At 38.3% G+C, this 16,768-nt stretch overlaps 4 protein-coding genes across 4 annotated transcripts; 1 reads left to right on the top strand and 3 right to left on the bottom strand.

Moving 5' to 3' along the window:
- The first annotated feature begins 660 nt into the window (after positions 1-660).
- Positions 661-3,178, top strand: LOC125218550 (putative ubiquitin-conjugating enzyme E2 18). Its single transcript, XM_048120236.1, has 6 exons — positions 661-741; positions 858-961; positions 1,045-1,147; positions 1,268-1,331; positions 2,670-2,758; positions 2,846-3,178. Exons 1-6 carry the CDS (start codon positions 718-720, stop codon positions 2,939-2,941), a joined length of 480 nt encoding a protein of 159 aa, XP_047976193.1. The 5' UTR covers positions 661-717; the 3' UTR covers positions 2,942-3,178.
- A 3,864-nt stretch (positions 3,179-7,042) lies between these two features.
- WTF9 (Ubiquitin carboxyl-terminal hydrolase family protein) lies at positions 7,043-9,176 on the bottom strand. Its single transcript, XM_048120777.2, has 2 exons — positions 9,014-9,176; positions 7,043-8,508 (listed from the first exon to the last, which is right to left on the bottom strand). Exon 2 carries the CDS (start codon positions 8,457-8,459, stop codon positions 7,164-7,166), a length of 1,296 nt encoding a protein of 431 aa, XP_047976734.1. The 5' UTR covers positions 8,460-8,508; positions 9,014-9,176; the 3' UTR covers positions 7,043-7,163.
- A 433-nt stretch (positions 9,177-9,609) lies between these two features.
- LOC125222882 (mitogen-activated protein kinase homolog NTF3) lies at positions 9,610-12,659 on the bottom strand. The gene is made up of 3 exons (XM_048125736.2): positions 12,312-12,659; positions 11,087-11,510; positions 9,610-10,597 (listed from the first exon to the last, which is right to left on the bottom strand). Exons 2-3 carry the CDS (start codon positions 11,507-11,509, stop codon positions 9,896-9,898), a joined length of 1,125 nt encoding a protein of 374 aa, XP_047981693.1. The 5' UTR covers position 11,510; positions 12,312-12,659; the 3' UTR covers positions 9,610-9,895.
- A 528-nt stretch (positions 12,660-13,187) lies between these two features.
- Positions 13,188-14,294, bottom strand: LOC125220744 (GDP-mannose transporter GONST3). Its single transcript, XM_048122890.2, is given in 4 exon segments — positions 13,188-13,553; positions 13,555-13,623; positions 13,625-14,105; positions 14,107-14,294. Coding segments are annotated over 4 exon segments (1,104 nt in total).
- Positions 14,295-16,768: the final 2,474 nt, after the last annotated feature.

The raw sequence follows: 16,768 nt of genomic DNA, 5'->3' as shown, positions 1-16,768 counted from the left end.
GTTGACAATATTTTTGCATGCTTTATGTGTCTTTATTATTCAGTTCTTTTTGAAATAACATATACAATACTGCATTAAAAGAAAATGAGATTAACGTGATTCTTTTATTAGGGGCTTGTGGTTCGTTTTTAACCACTCACGTTTGGGAAAAGCTTTAGTAGTTTAGTTAATTATTTTTATTAAGTGGAAATTAAATAAATAAACACACACGACCATTTAATGGTAATTATGCTATTTTAGGTTGTAGCCTTGTAGGCATGCCGATTATATACTGTCATTAATAGACTTAGGTGACCCTAACACTTTGCATGATCCGGTTTATCGCATCCAACATCAAATATGCTTACATCTCGCAAATAAAAGTGGGAATTCTCAATTTATTCCAATTTAAAAATATTCTTAACTTATTTTTAGGTTAATAAAATATACTATTATACATTATTAATAAACAATATGCTAATAGATGATCTTGTGGTCAATTGAACTATCAAACTATATGCATGTTCTATTTCTATACAAAGTTAAAATAAAAAATTGGAAAATGGAGAATCTAGTGTATAGGGGTCACGTGGGAGAAATAGTTACGCGCCACACGTGTGAAGTGACGGTTAGATCACACGCTTTCGATTATGAGGAAAAATCTAAATTTATCACATCTAAAACACTAGCCTTTTTACACACCCATCTTCTCTCTCAGCTCTCTCTCTCTCTCTCGCGATGACCACCGCTTCCTCACGCAAGGTCACATTACGTTTCGGTTATGTTCAATTTTGTTTGTGATTATGTTGTGTCGATTTCTAATTTTACGATTTTGGAAAAGTATGGTTGTATTGAATTGTTTTCTTTTGCGGGAAAAGGCATTGAGCAAGATCGCGTGCAACCGGCTGCAGAAAGAGCTTGTGGAGTGGCAGGTGAATCCGCCCGCCGGTTTCAAGCACAAACCTACTGATAATCTCAAGAGGTTACTTTCTTGACTGAATTAAAATCAATTTGGCTTTTGATTTAGGAATCGGGCAGTACTGATTGAGTTTTTGGCATGATTAGATGGGTAATTGAAGTGAACGGTGCGCCAGGTACGCTCTATGCCGGTGAAATGTACCAGCTTCAAGTTGATTTTCCGGAACATTACCCCATGGAAGCGCCGCAGGTGTGTTTTTGTTTTCCTTTTTCTGTTGTTTTTGTGTGTGATTTGTGGGGATCTTGCGAGTGTTTCTTTGAAGGTCTCACTGTGTATGCTTAAATGATTTTTCCTTGTTTCTACGGGCAGGTTATATTTGTGCCTCCGGCTCCCATGCATCCTCACATTTACAGTAATGGGCATATATGTTTAGGTTTGTTTTCTATGCAATTCCGATTCCCTCTCTCTCAGTTGGCTCAATTATACTGGATATTTTTTTACTTCTTTATTCGTAAAACACTTTGCTTGGTTGATTCTGTTCTGGTGTTTACTGGTATGAAATCGTTATCTGTAAGTGGTTTGATACTACACAAATTGGTTAAGTAAAACTTTTGACTTCTACTCTTCTGGATTTGATTAATAGTAGATTATGTACTCCAGTTCGTTCTATTTTTTGGATAAAACTGCTCTTAGCAGCTTTGGTACCAAACATGATACAGTGTCTTCTTTGTAAGCACTTATGTTTCTACATGAATAGATTGGTCTAGAAAGACTTCAGTTTTATAAATGAAGGTTTAGTGTCAACTTTCACTTGCTAGGACATGTAACTTTCTTAATCGGATTATTGTATATTATAGCCCTTTCTCTCATTCTTTTGATATTGTTTCCATTCTGTTTTTGCTATTTTACTCTCATGTTTTCCGCATTTGCAAGGTTGTTTTTTTGTTTACATTGCATAGATTGTAAAAATATGTTTGGTTTACTTATGTTTTGGTATAAAGTAAGCGCTAAACGAAGCATATGTACCTTATTTTGGTATATTCTCCTTAAAATGCGAAGTATTTTTAGTATGCAAATGAGTAGAGACTTTGTTGTTTCCAAGCCTGTGTAAGACAGTAAAGGCCTTCAGTGGTTCTTGCATCATTAAAATGAAATGGGTTTACACATGGTAAAAGCAAATCCTGCTTGGGGAATGCATCAGAGTGGACTTGTGATTGAAAAGAATCTTTTTTACGCATTATATGCACTTTGCAGGACCAGCAAAACCTTAATATAAGATTTTGCTGTGTAACTCTTGTAGAAATGTCACTTATGACCTCTCTAAGAGACTGGGAGCCTAAGACCATAGAAAAGAAAAAAGTGACTAGGGTACAAGTATAACACTTCAGTAAGTGAATTGAGGTTTTCCGTTAAGATTGCACCTATATTCCAGCATAATGTTACTGTACTTGGGATCAGTTATTTGTCTTAATATAAGATATGTTGCTATGTGAATCACAAAATTTCTGAACCATCATCATTGGTATGAGCCCACTGAATATGAAACTACACTAGTAGATGTCTAGAATGTAATGGCAGCCGAAAGTCATGCTTCCATTGAACTTTAGCCATGAAGTTATTAGATAAGTGATACTTATTGCGGATTTATTTGTTACTCCTTGTTAGTTTTTGTTGATCTTTCCAATCTAAAAAATAAAGAACTGGAGAGAACCACCGACAGCAACAAGAACAAAAGATGGAAACTTGACAACCACGTAATGTTATTGTGCAGATATTTTGTACGACTCTTGGTCCCCGGCTATGACTGTAAGTTCGATTTGCATCAGCATTCTATCTATGCTCTCAAGCTCCACGGTGAAGGTTTGTCCAGTTCTCAACTGTTTGAGTTCATCTTCAATCCTTATCTGAAGTCCGGTACTAGCCTGCTTAAAATTTTGTCTGGTGCAGCAACGTCCAGCTGACAATGATCGGTATGTTAGGAACTGTAAGAATGGTAGATCTCCGAAGGAGACGAGATGGTGGTTCCACGACGACAAGGTGTAGTCTAACATGGAGAAACATGCAACTGGGCCTCACTCTAGTTCATAGCGTATTTTCTTCCCTTGAAAAGATTGTGGGAAGGCAGAGAAGAAAAGCAAAAATAAGTGTGTTGGAAACAAAACGGTGTTTTATTTGAACTGCTGAGGATGCCTTGTGGTGCATCAAACAATCCATAGCAGCAGCTAATGTTGATATGTTGGTATATATATGTTGCTTGGCTGATAAATTACTTTAAACTGAGATGAGGCATTATATAATTATACTATAGTAGTACTATCATTTTTATCATTATGAAATTGAGCTGTGCGCCTCAATTTTGAGACATTGGTCCGTGATGCTGTTGGAGATGTGGCTATTTTGTTTGGAGAGGAGAGCCACCTCCGCCGCCGGATCGTCCAAATGCGCTTCCGCGAGGAGGAATCCGTTTTCATTTATTTTATTATATACAAGGAGTAGTAATTATATGATAATTAATAGTAGGAGAGATGCAGCTTATGAAAAAACGTAGAACCAATAGAGAAAAACAACAGAGAAGGATTGAACGAGGTGACTTCTGCGCCGGAGACCAGACACAAGAATCTCACTCACCACAGGAGACCAGAGAGAGAGATCGATCAGAAGGGGAAGTTCTGATGACTCATTTATACACGCACATAATTTGATGAACAAAATACTTCTAAAATAAATAATGTGATGAAAAAACAAATGAAACAGGAAAAAGAATATTTGGATTTTCGAAAATTTGTTTATAAAAAGGATTAGATTTTTTTTATTATTATTGGAATTTCTGATTGATTGATGATTCGTATCGATTTGGATTCACATTATTTCAAAATTATAATTTCAAGATTAGTTCGACTTAGCCAAAAAAAGAAAAAAATGTTATGAAATCAGATTGTTCACCCCTACGTGTTTTCCTTTATCATGTGTTCTTCTGGTATTAAAAAAATGTAAGCTCGACAAAGCCTCAGTTTAAACTCATGAGCAAATATTTTCTTCTTAACATTTTATCAATATGTTTGTACTTATTTAAATACGAGTAATGATATGGAGTAACATTTGTAAAGCGTGATTTTGAAACCTCAATCAGTTCTAAAAATTAAAGCACTTTTCTACAAAACCGACCATGGTACTCTTTTTGTCTACCTATGAATTTGGAACACAATAAAAGAGTGTCACACCTCTATATCAAATTTAAATGACGATTCAATTATTGTTTAGTACTATATGTTATCAAATTTAAATGACGATTCAATTATTGTTTAATACTACATGTTAAAAGCGGTCTTCATGGACACTATTTATCAATTTTTTGGAGCACTAATTTCATGAATTCTGTACCATGATAAGCCGCTGTTAGTTTCATATAAGCAATCAATCAAGAAAAGGGTCCACTTAGAGCATCTCCAATGCAAATAGGTCAGTCATAGGCCAGTCACTCTCTCTCCCTGTCACGTTAACAGCACTAAAAATCTACCTGTCACATCAGATTTAGACCAGCCATAGGTCAGCCGCAATAAAAATAATTAAAAAAAAACCTATATTTACGGAATTAAAATTACGATTAAATTACATAATTAAATTTACGACACAGATACGGGAAAATTAATTCATTTCATTAAAAAAAAGTACAAAGATTTTTAAAAAAAAATACATGATTTTTTTTTTAAAAAAGGGCTTCCACACACGAGCCCCGCCACTCTCTACTCCTCGCCGCCGCCGCCGCCGCCGCCACCCGGGATATCTGAACCCACGTCGGAACCCCCCATCTGTGCCCTCGCGGCATCCAAATCAACCCGCATGCTCTCGAGCATCGAGTGAAGAAACATCTTCTCCGTGGGGTCAGTGGCGGCCCTCCAATCTTGGAAGACCTTGTACATTTGCTCTCGCGTTTTGTGACGCGAATAGAGAGTGTACTCGAGTGGGGCTGGTGGGAGGGCGACGGACTGGACCTCCTGGGGCGATAGGGGGATCCTTCCCTCGCTGCACGTTGCGCCCGCTTTTGTCCAACCGGGCGAGGGCGACGAACAAAGGATGGAGGGGACGGAAACTCCTCAGCATTCGGGGGGAGGTCGTGGGATCCGCCGCTGCTGCCGCTGTAGTCGCCGGAATAGTTCAGCCTCTGCTTCTTCGGCCACCCAGCGTCGCACCCCGCCCGGAACTTCTCGGAGTCCTTCAGCAACTCATAGCATTCCCAGAAGTGGAAATCCTTGTACTTCCCCGCCAAGGGGAATTGACTCTCGGCTATCCTCCGGGCGTCTTCCTCATTCTGCCCACTAGTGAGCTGACGGTGGGCGTTGGCGTACAACGCCGAAAAACGGCCGACCGCAGCCCTGATGCGCTCCCACCCCTTCCGGACCTCCTCCCCGCTGAAGTCCTTCCCACCCGGGCAGTTCCTCCTGTAGGCAGCTCTAATCTTCGCCCACATGTTGACGACCTGCTGGTTGTTCGCAACCAACGGATCGTCGCACACCTCCAACCACCCCCTGGCCACCCCGGCGTACTCATCCTCTGTCCACTTCCTCCGGCGAGGGTGTCGTCAACAGCGGGCTGCGACGACTCGCCGACCGCCTTGGCCTTCCCCTTCGTCTTCTTCTTCTTCGCCGCGGCCCGCCCCGCTGAAATGGGAGTGTCCGGATCCCCGAGATCGATCCTCATGTCATGCAATGACAAAAGGTCATCGCCAGTGAACTGCGTCTCCACCTGGGTCGACGTGTGAGACGAAGCCATCAAAAAATCCAGAGAGGGACGATAGACCGTGTCCACCCCCCCCCCCCCCCCACCCCTGTCCGCTGGGCATACCCCACGGCATCCCCCCCTGGTTCCCACCCCCCTGCGCTTCGGCCATCATCCCCATCAGCTGATTCCAAGGGACGTTAAACCCTAGGCCCATCTGCCCGCCCATCTGGCCCCATCCAGATCCCACGGGTACCGTGGGAGTCTGAGATCCACTCGTCGCTGGACTGGACTCGTTGTTGTGATCCATCGCTCGATGATGCTCTTGTACATAAATTTAGAGAGAGAGAAAACTCGTTAAAACAAGTGGTGCAAATGAAAATGAAACTAAAATAGCGTTTATATAGGTTTTCAAAAAAAAAAATCGAAATACGGCGCTGGCCGATCGCTGGCCGATCGGCACGCCACAATGGCGGCCAGCGTCACGCGATCGGCCAGCCCACGCCGCTTTTTTCGCCGATTTAGCGCTGGCCTGCTGCAATGGTTCGGCTAGCGACGCGAATCGGCTAGCCGGCATTGGAGATGCTCTTATTCTTTTATTATCAAATGAGATATATGGGGAAAAAACTACATTTGAAACGAAATTATACTATTATATTTATTATTGTATTTATAATTATTTTAAAAGTAGTACCAACAATTCACCCGGATCGGATCGGACCGGGTTCGGCACATGCACATCTAGTAACAAATTATAGAAGAACATGGATCTATGCCCCTAAATTTCCCAAAAATATGAGATGTATGAAGATCACATGGTACCTAATTATACACATAGATTAAAAGTTTAATATTTGGTTACATAATGCTTTCATAGAAGGTAAAATGTAATCTGTGGGCATATATCACACCTATTAAGGGTTTAATCAATTCTAAAGTAGACAGAATTATGTGATGGAGTAGGTACTTGTTTGTCTCTTTTAATTGTGCAATCAAAATTGAACATCTAGCTAATAAAGTTTGGTTTGTGTTAGCTAAGGATATTATTGATTTTTATGGTTTGCGATTATTGATTGTAGGGAAGCCAAATTACTATCATTACACATTTTTTTTATTCCCATTTGAATACTAGTATTATCCAAAAGCCTAAAACCAAAGTACTTTTTTCCACTAGTACATGTATACAAATGTAATAGGGCAACCTTTCTTCATGTAATAAACAACACAACGTATACATAATACATTACTTTTTCACTTACAATTATCATCTTTGGTATTCTATAATAAAATTACAACTTTTTCAATATTACTACAAAAAGAAGTTGTAGTGGTGACAAAATTTAACTAAGGTGTATGAAATTGAATTCGTACAAAAAAAATATATGAAAAAGAAAAGTGGTTCATAGAGTGACATGTTAACTCCTAGAATCCTCAAACTTAATTATATTTACTGCCAAAAAAATTATACACACCTCTTACATAAATCTGGAACACGATTCTTGGATTGAAACAATCTCTTTATTTAAGGAAGAACATTCACACTTTATAATCAAGTTTTCACTCCTTGGATCTCAAAAGGTCGAGCTTCTGTAGGACTACATCTTCCACCATCGACACAACTAGAATCGTTAGAGGAAAGGCTTTCTCGATCAGAAGCCTTGGAATTGTTCGCCCTTTTGTTCCTCATAATGGCTGCTGATTCCATCATCAGAGCAATGTAGCTTCTCCTCACTTTAGCAAGTGGGTGCGGATCAATAGCCTTCTCATCGCGATAAGCTTCTTTCAAGATAGCTGTACAGGTTTTATTTTTCAGTGACAGATAAAAGATATGAGGATGCCTCTCAAAGGCCCTGTGAACCATTTGAGGCAGCCCTAAATATTTCCTTAGACAAAAGAATGACTTTCTTTCAGCAGCATGTTCGACAAACAGACACAACAGCTCATGTAGCACTCCCACAACCCGTTTCTCTGATGTGTCGCTGTTGGGGTTCAAATGCGAGTAGTCAGCATATGGAGAGACGTACGGGAGTCTTTGAAATTCATCAGACCAATCTTTTATCTTCTGCTTTAACCGCAACCCTTTGGAGGGGAACAATGGAAATGCAATTGTCTCATCAGCACCACCACTGTATATTCCTTTCCTCATTGCACTCTGCTGCATCATCGACAAGATTTTATCCCTTCTTCGGTCACCATACTCGTCAAGAACAGCCAACCCCTTTAATCCGTCTTCTATGTCCACAATTCTAAAATCGCCATCGCTTCCGATATACTCCATAGGATCCCTGAAAAAGTCATCAGGCAAACCTAGATACCACCGCAAGCCCTTAATAACCTTTAAAGGAAGCATCTGTCGACTGCCACTCATCAATATAAACTTTTTCAATCTCCCCACGATATCATCTCTATATCCTTCATAAACTAATCTTTCCTCTTTATCGAGCTCAATGGCTTTATCAGTAAGTCTAAACAAAGGTAAGTTATAGCAAGGACCTTTAAACTCCTCAAAGAAAGACGGGTAGTTCCTCAAGAACCTTATAACTTTGATACTTATATCAAATTCTGAGCCTTTTTTGGAGACAGCTGAGATGGGAATAGAATATTTGTCATGTGGCGAAGAGGATGTTGAGATAAAGAAATTTTTTACAGCGATTATGGGCTTCAGTTCAAGGGACTTGTGAATTGAATCGATCGAGTCAAAGTAGAGGTCTTTTTTCCATTTCATATACGCCTGCACATAAGTTTGTACCCGAGTGTAGGAGTAAGGAGGCGAAGGAGCGTGGTTCCTGTTATACGAAAAGAGGACTTTCTCGACAAGGGTTGGCCTCATCAGTTGGGAGATCATTATAAAGTGATGGTGACAGCAACAAGGGACTCCTCAGAAAGTTGATATCCTGTTTAAATCATGCAATCTGATTACAAATACATACTAGAAAGCTGAAATTATTGTATTCAATGCATCAAAACTAAGTGCTTGCATACAGGTACACAGTTCATATAATGTTATTGAACACATCATTAGGTTTCTCACAGAGAAGACAGTAAATAAACTTAAAGAAAAAGTTTTTCAGTTTATTAAAAAATGTGTGAGCAAAATAAGCAATAGCAATGATTCATTGCAAAGAATCCAAGACCTAAGAAGTTGGAAGTTCCCAAATCAGTGTGAACTAAATTTCTAAGCTCGAAAGAATCGTTTTGAAACTAACGATATGAATTTTATTAACCGAATATCGAATAGGTATACCCGAAATTATAGGATTACTGAAAACAGGAAAGAAGTTTTTCTGATTTATCTTCTTCTTCTTCTTCAGTTTTCACATTTTCACTACAATTCATCAATCCCCCAATTCAGAGACTTAACAGCGAGCAATTAAACTAAACAAAGAGCAAAGAAATCACCTCAATAGATGATTGCGCAAGGGCAGGCGGCCTGAGGGCGGTGGGTGCTGGGCTTGACGGCGGAGGGCGTTGGCGAGGCTGTAATGATTTTATTTTAACAATAATTATGGTAATTTGTCATTATATTTAAAATCTCATTTTTCAATAAAGGTGTGTAAGGTTTGCAATTTCAGGAAATTATGATTAGAATAAATTATTTTGCGTATAAAGCTAGATCGACATTATTTTAATAAAGTTAATATTATAGTATATGGAGCATTTAAATTTTGGTCTAGTTTGGTATTGAAAATAAACGCAAATACACACTGATTTGGATAACTGAAATAAAGTACTATTTTGCATCGATTCCGTTCATTTTTTACTGCTAATATTTACTATGAGCCTGATTTGTAAAGTTCTTTTGCAAATCAGGGAACAAATTCATTAACCTAATAGTAGTGGCATAGGTGATCCTTTCTGGGATTGTAGTAGTTGCAAAGGATTGCTATTTATTTCTACTCAATGCTTATTATAAGAGTATACATTAAAACTATCTCTGTAAATCAATGAGCCTCCTGCTTATCCACAGTCATAGAAAGTTATTTTAAAAAAAGAAAAAAGAAAACATTTTTCCATAGAGGGATAACTGATGAGTACAGATTAAAAGAAAAAAGAAAACATTTTACAAGAAATGTTGATGACATACAACACCAGACCTATCTGTACAGATTACAAGGCAATTGCAGCAGATTCCAAATGCCTATAATATTAGAACATTAGCAGCTCAAACTGTTAATGCCATTGCTTCTCATCATTATTCAAACAAGAGGCTAAAACAAGGGAGCCCAAATGATCACACCATCACTGTTTCTTATGCTTAAATTCTACAACGACGACGACGCTCTAAGCTTCAAATGGCGATTCGGAGGTTGCAGGAGCAGGTTCCGGGTGGTAGTGCAGTATCTCCTCCCACATCATTTCTCTAATCATCCCTTCCTCTAGATCCTCATCTATGTCGAGGTTGATCGGGACCTGCGCTGGAGGATCACATCTCGGGTCGTACAGGGGAGACATGTATGGGTGTTGGAGGGCGTCAGTGACACTTATTCTCTTTGAAGGGTCGAAGACGAGCATCTTCTGTAATAGATCAATTGCCAAAGGGTGAGCGTGGGGGTAGAGACGGGTGAAGGGGGTCCCAAGGGAGTAAGGGAGAGTTCTGATGTATTTCTTCGCCTTTGGATTGTCGATGAAATCAAGATCGTCTTCTTTCTGGCTGCCAAGGATGTTGATGATTAACTTTAGCTGGTTGAGACACTCTGTCCCGGGAAATATAGGCTTTCGACCAAGGAGTTCTGCAAAGATGCAACCAACAGACCATACATCTATAGACGTGCCATAGTTGTCACAGCAGAGAAGGAGCTCTGGGGCCCGATACCAGCGAGTAACCACATACTCGGTCATGAACTGACCTTTACTGCTGCTGGTACGAGCAAGCCCGAAATCACATATTTTAAGATCACAGTTGGCATTGATGAGCAAGTTCCCGGGCTTTAAATCACGATGAAGAATATTTGCTGAGTGAAGATACTTCAGACCTCTCAGTAGCTGCAACAGTTTATAGAAATAGTAGCATAAAAGGTGAAGCAGCCGATTGAGCAAGACCCGTGTATCATAATTGTATATACTCCTATGAATATAATTATGAAATGAAAGAACAGAAGCTAGAAAAATAAATTAAGTCAGATCTTCATGGAATGCTGAAAATACTCATCTGAAGAACAATGTTAGCTTGTGTGCTGATTCTTAGCATCACAAATATGCCAAAGAATGGTATATGCACAATCCCTTTGGCACAAGCAAAAGAAAAATCACTATCATTCCTACAAATAAACTAGAACAATCAACCGCCACAATCTGTAATTATGTTCAACAGCCACAGTAGAGTGCAAGCAAGAAACGGGTGTTGATTAAGGCCTTTCCAAAATTTAATGACAAAAGTCGTAGGATCTCAAGTAAACTATAGCACCCAAATAAAGAAAACTAATGAATAACCTTTTTTTAGAAGTATTTGGGAACTCTACCCCTGGAAAATACCTGGAAAAGGAAGTACTGGCAATGGTCGTTTGTAAGTGCTTGAGAAGACTTGACGATCTGATGCAAATCCGTATCCATAAGCTCGTAAACCAAGTACACATCTTTGAAGTTTCCCTTTTGTACAGGGAGCATGACATCTTTTAGAGCTATCACATTTTCATGTTTGAGATGCCGGAGAAGCTTCAGTTCGCGTAAAGTTCTTAGTGCATCAACACGATTTTCAAAGGCATTGTGAATTTTCTTGATAGCAACCTTTTCATTAGTTTCTCTGTTCACTGAAGAACACACTATGCCATAGGCACCTCGACCTATGGGCTTGATCGGGACATATTTTGTATCAATCTCAAAAAGCGTCTGCCACATGGAGTAGTAATGTTTCCCTTCAGACCCAATCCCATTTGGAGGTTCCACTGGTGTTGCCATACTAAAATAGCCATTACCAAAATTTTAGAGAAGGAAATAGGAATGTCTACAAAGAATACTTTCCTAAAATAGTGTCATGACAAGTAATTTGACAAACAGTTCTCATCTGCCTAAATTGTTACTTAGATGTAGACGTAAATAGGCAGAACACAATACCATTATACCACTACGTAAATAAGCAGAATAATGCATCATTATCAGAGAACAGAGTCTCTCTACCTTTCAGCAAGATATTCTGCAGTCTATCCGAACGATACAAGCAATAAAGTATCAATATAAACAATACTCCATATAACTGCAGCAATGTCTGACTAGTTGGGCAAATGGTAGATGGTATTCTCACAAACGAAAACAATTCACCATTTCCCGATCTAGCTAAAGTGCATCTATACAGGCATTGGAGGCTGACAACTCCAAACTCAGCTGTATATCATTTAACTACTACTACTACTACTACTACTACTACTACTACTACTACTACTACTACTACTACTATAACCCATACCCATCACAAACACAACACAACTGGTAAGAATAAACAGTAAGCAAAAATATGAAAAGGGAAACAATATTAGGGGAAAATTTTCAACACGAAAAGACTTGTGAATTAGTATAAGGAATAAACAGAAGCCACTAAACAAAGGTTTTATTTGCTCAAAATTTTGGAGACAACCAAGTACTGTATACAATCTAAACAAATAATCGTTTAATACCTAAAACAAACGACAGGTAAACATAAATGAGTACTTCGACAACGGAAAACAGAAAAACAAGGAATTCACAAAAAAAAACACTCTTTTACCTCGATATTGTCCTGAAATATCTTCAATTCGCGCCTCAGACCTCAGAATCATTCATTCTCCCGTCGAATTCCGACTTGTTGCTCAAATTAGCCATAAACGGTGCCGTAGATCCCCATCTTAAGCTCTGATTCGGCGCTAATCACTCAATTTGCGATCTATTTGAGGTGAATTCACCTGGAACTTGCTTCAAATTCACAGAATTGTAGCAGAAGGATCTGCCAATAATTTACCTCACATTCCTGTTTATGTTATTCACTACAACAGTTAATTTGTGGATAATTTGATATTTTCAAGGAAATAAATAATGGAAAGTAAATGTTTAGAATCGAAATTCGGCAATGAGATCAGTGATGAATTAACGTGCGCCCACCCAGTATTTTTCATATAATATTTTATTATTTGTTTCCAAGACTACTTTTTTACTATACTTTAATTGTTAAAATAAATTAATTTTTTTTAATTAAGTTACTCTTAGTATAAAATAAATTTAGCATACTTTACATTTGAAATTATGCTATAAAATTAAAAATTTAAAGTGATAACCAAACAAAGCCTTGTCAAAAAGTCACAGATTGTTTAGCCTCACTCTTTTTTATTTTTATTTTTTGGTGTTAGAGAGAAAAGTTGATTTTGTGGGTGCGATCATAATTAGAAAACAAATTATTTAAAGAAAATATTTATAAAACTAGTAATTTTCTTGTAGAAGGACCATAAATATTTGTGCCCAAAGCACGTTTCTAGATTAAGGTGTAACAGAAACTCCATTAGGTGAAAGTTTTGCAAGAACTACAATAAATCAGAATAGAGCACAATACAAAAAAGAATATAAAAAAAAATCATTCCTTTGATCTGCTAATGATTGAAAGAAGCAAAAGCTATGATTTCCTATCTCCTACTTGTGTAACTGCTCTTCCACCCTCACCATTCTCTTCAATACATTGCATTTCAAGCAGCTTCTGTTGTTCCTCATCAGCCTGCTGAGCCCCTTCTCGAGACGCGGGTTTAGGTTTCCCGCTAGTCGAGCGCTGGTACATTATGCCGCCACCCATGCAAATCAAGAGACCGATGGTTCCCACAACAGTCGAGTGCTTATCCCAGATAACGAGATTTATCACCACTGTCAGCAGTTTGTTGACAATGCCAAGAACAGTGAATCCCGTAGCTGATATTGCTTTGCGACAGGAGAAGCCAAAGAAGGATATGGCCAAGCCAAACAGGAACGAAAGCCAAGAAGGATATGGCCAAGACCACCCCCAACGAGTACCAATCCGACTCATCAGTGATCTCGTGCTCTATCTTCTTCAGCTCCCCCCATTATAAGCAACTCCACAGGAAATAACATCAAAGCCTCAAGATTGTTGTACAGCACGAGCCCCCATGTGTTGAGGCCAATCGTCATGACCACATGCTTGATGTAGACAAAATCAATCGACATGCTCACCAAGTACGCTAGAGCCCACCTATAAGCTTTCACAGAGAACTGAGAATCAGTTGTTACATACAGCATACTCCCAGCAAAGATCGTGGCGAGGGAAAACCATGTCTTGAGCACTGGCCACGGCTGGTACAAGAAGAGGGTCTCACCAATGGCAATGAATATGGGGACAACCGAGCGGAAAGCAATGAAGGTGTCAACATTGGTGTGAAGCAGGAGCTCGCTGTTGGTGAACAGAGACAGGTAGAATATAAACACAGCAGGCAGAAACCGCCACATGGTGACAAGATCGAGCTTGTCGTGCTCTAGCAACTTAAGCTGCCCAAAGATTACAACTCCAGCAGCACTTGTCAAGTAGAGCTTCCGGGTATGGAAACTTCATCACGGCCCATTTATTGATGATCAATAGTAACGAAGCAGAGAGACAATAGCCCCCTGCGATACCATACACTGATGCTTGCTGGAGTAAGCTGCTATACCAAGCCGAGCTCGATTGAGCATCAGATGATGCATCTGCTTCCTTAGAATTTTCAACATCACCAGTCATCTCATCTCAATCTACTACTAGAAGCTATAGACAAGAAAAGAAGTATAATTGTTAAGCCAATCTGTATCTAGATGATATATTAAACTCAAATTGACAGCACTTGTCATTTTTCTACTGAATGTAGTTTTCTGACAATGCCAACCCTAAACCCTAGGATTTGGGGATTTCTGCGCACCACTTTTGTTGGATATTTTAGTGTAATTGGATTAACTTGATCGATCGATATTGTCATAACGATACATCATATAAGTATGGAGGGTGCGGAGTGCACACTTAATTGAATTCGTTATGATGTCCCCTGAACAGATGAACGGGGGTCCAAGGGGCAGAGCCCTCAGCTTGGAAATTTTTTATTTCCGCCGAAATTGCTGTATAAGAAATTCATCCGAAAATGTAATTTTGGAAAAGTAAAAGGACCAATTTGCAATTTCGAAAACCTTTAAAATTCTGTTATTTTTCGGTTAGAAAATGAACAGTCGTGTCTGTTCATGTTTATAAACCGATCTGATCGTTATTTATGGTTCTGATCATCTTCAACAATTAGCATTCGAAAAAGTTCAAAACAATCTTCTGAATTTTATCCGATCGAATAGTTTGGTAGAACCGTCAAATTGATTTGATCTGAAAGTGTTTATCACGACTTTCAGATATCCGTTTTTTGTGTTCTATATATGGAATCTCCCCAACAACTTTCTTTGACAAAATCACAATAGTACATCACTAAGCTTAATCAATGAAAAATCGAAACAATTTGACATCAAATTACAGTATCTCACGAATCCTATTGCTGCAATTTGTAGATCCATAAACTCCAATTCAGAAAAGAAAAATGAGCAAACTTGAAGATCGGTGAAGAAGAAGTGACCTGATGTTCTTGATGTGTCTGAGAAGAAGACGGCGAGCACAAGTCCGCGGCGGAGCTGACATGCAGCAATCCAGTAATTAGGTAAGTATAAATTAATTACATTTTCGAAATTTCAAGAACATAAAGATAAAAATACTATTTAATATATTTTGTTTTATATTTGTGAGTTAAACACTAAGTTATTTAGTTTTACGGAATAATTAACTTTGGGCCGTACTCTGGAACGTCTTAATTTTATATTTTTATTCATTCGAACAACAAATTTAAGTTTAAATAAATGAATAATAACTTTGTTTGTTAGAATTATACTACTCCCTACTTAGTAGATATGATACATTATACATATGTAGATTTATAGCAAATATTATGTATATTGATTAAGAATTAGATTATTTTGTGTTTGTAATTTTTCATCTGTTTCGTGTTCATAATTTTCATTGTATTCGCCATGAATTCCTAAGTCCTAACAGTATATTGGAGATCGGAGCTCGTATTATAATTTGATTTCTTCTAATATAACAAATTATGTAATGGTTTGCTTTGGAATTTGATTCTAACAATATTCGAATAGTCAAAAAAGTATTGAAAATTGTTTATCAATTCAACAATTTATTTGTTATTACATCACAATGAGTGTCGTCTGTCAAACAAGATTTTAAGAATGAAATGTGATTTCATAATATTTTGTATGCAAATCAAATTACTTTTTCAAAATTATGGAATTCCAAAATCCAAAATTTAAGAATGAAATTAGATTTCAGTTACCGGAGGGTCTAGTTGCCGGAAGGAGGGGATCCACGGCAAAACGCGAACAGCTTTAACACGAAGAGTCGCTGAAGTTGCAAAGAATTATGAATAGTACTTCCTATGTCCCACAAAGTTTGTCCCAGTTTAACTTGGCATGAGTTTTAAAAAAAAAAAATTGGCTCTCTATTATATAGAAGTGTGTGGTGGAACAAGGATCACGAGACAAACTATGTGGGAGTGATGTGTCTATTGGTGTGCGACACTAAGGATAGTAAGTGCTTTCTTGATTCAAGGGGCTATTGATATTATGACATTTGATCCCTCTTATTTACTCATACTCTTTAAACCTTGAAAATCCAATGTTTGCACGGGTAATGGTGAATTAACACATGTTCAGTATGGATCATACGACATGTTACAATTACCTTATCATTAAGAGTTAATAGTTGTTTATATTTATTAAAAGGCAAATCTAAACTTTATTATATAAATTTTGCCAGTTTTATCTCATGATTTAAACTCAATTTCAAATCACACAATCAAGGTTTTCCGATCTAATAAAAGGGAAGACCGATTTTGTTAATTCTTCGATGACTCTGATTCTTTCAAGGAAAGGGTCTCATCCACCAAACTAATTGCCCCCAGACACCTAACAAAATCGAGTAGCGGAAAAAAAACTGTATCCTTCTAGAAATTACCCGATCTCTTCTCGTAAGCCCCCAACATTATGTACAACAGAAGAATAATTACGAAAAGAATTATGTAAAATACCACGGAAATAAGATGATCAAGCAAGACATAGCTTTGACACTAGTATGGGTTAGGGTGAAACTAGCTAGATTGGTATGTGGTAGATTGAAAC

This window comes from Salvia hispanica, chromosome 1 (genome assembly GCF_029641045.1).
Source record: "Salvia hispanica isolate PSC_SH4W2 chromosome 1, Shi_PSC_v1, whole genome shotgun sequence".
Classification (NCBI taxonomy): domain Eukaryota; kingdom Viridiplantae; phylum Streptophyta; class Magnoliopsida; order Lamiales; family Lamiaceae; genus Salvia; species Salvia hispanica.
Note: the sequence above shows the minus strand (reverse complement) of the source record. Positions and strands in the feature narration are given on the sequence as shown.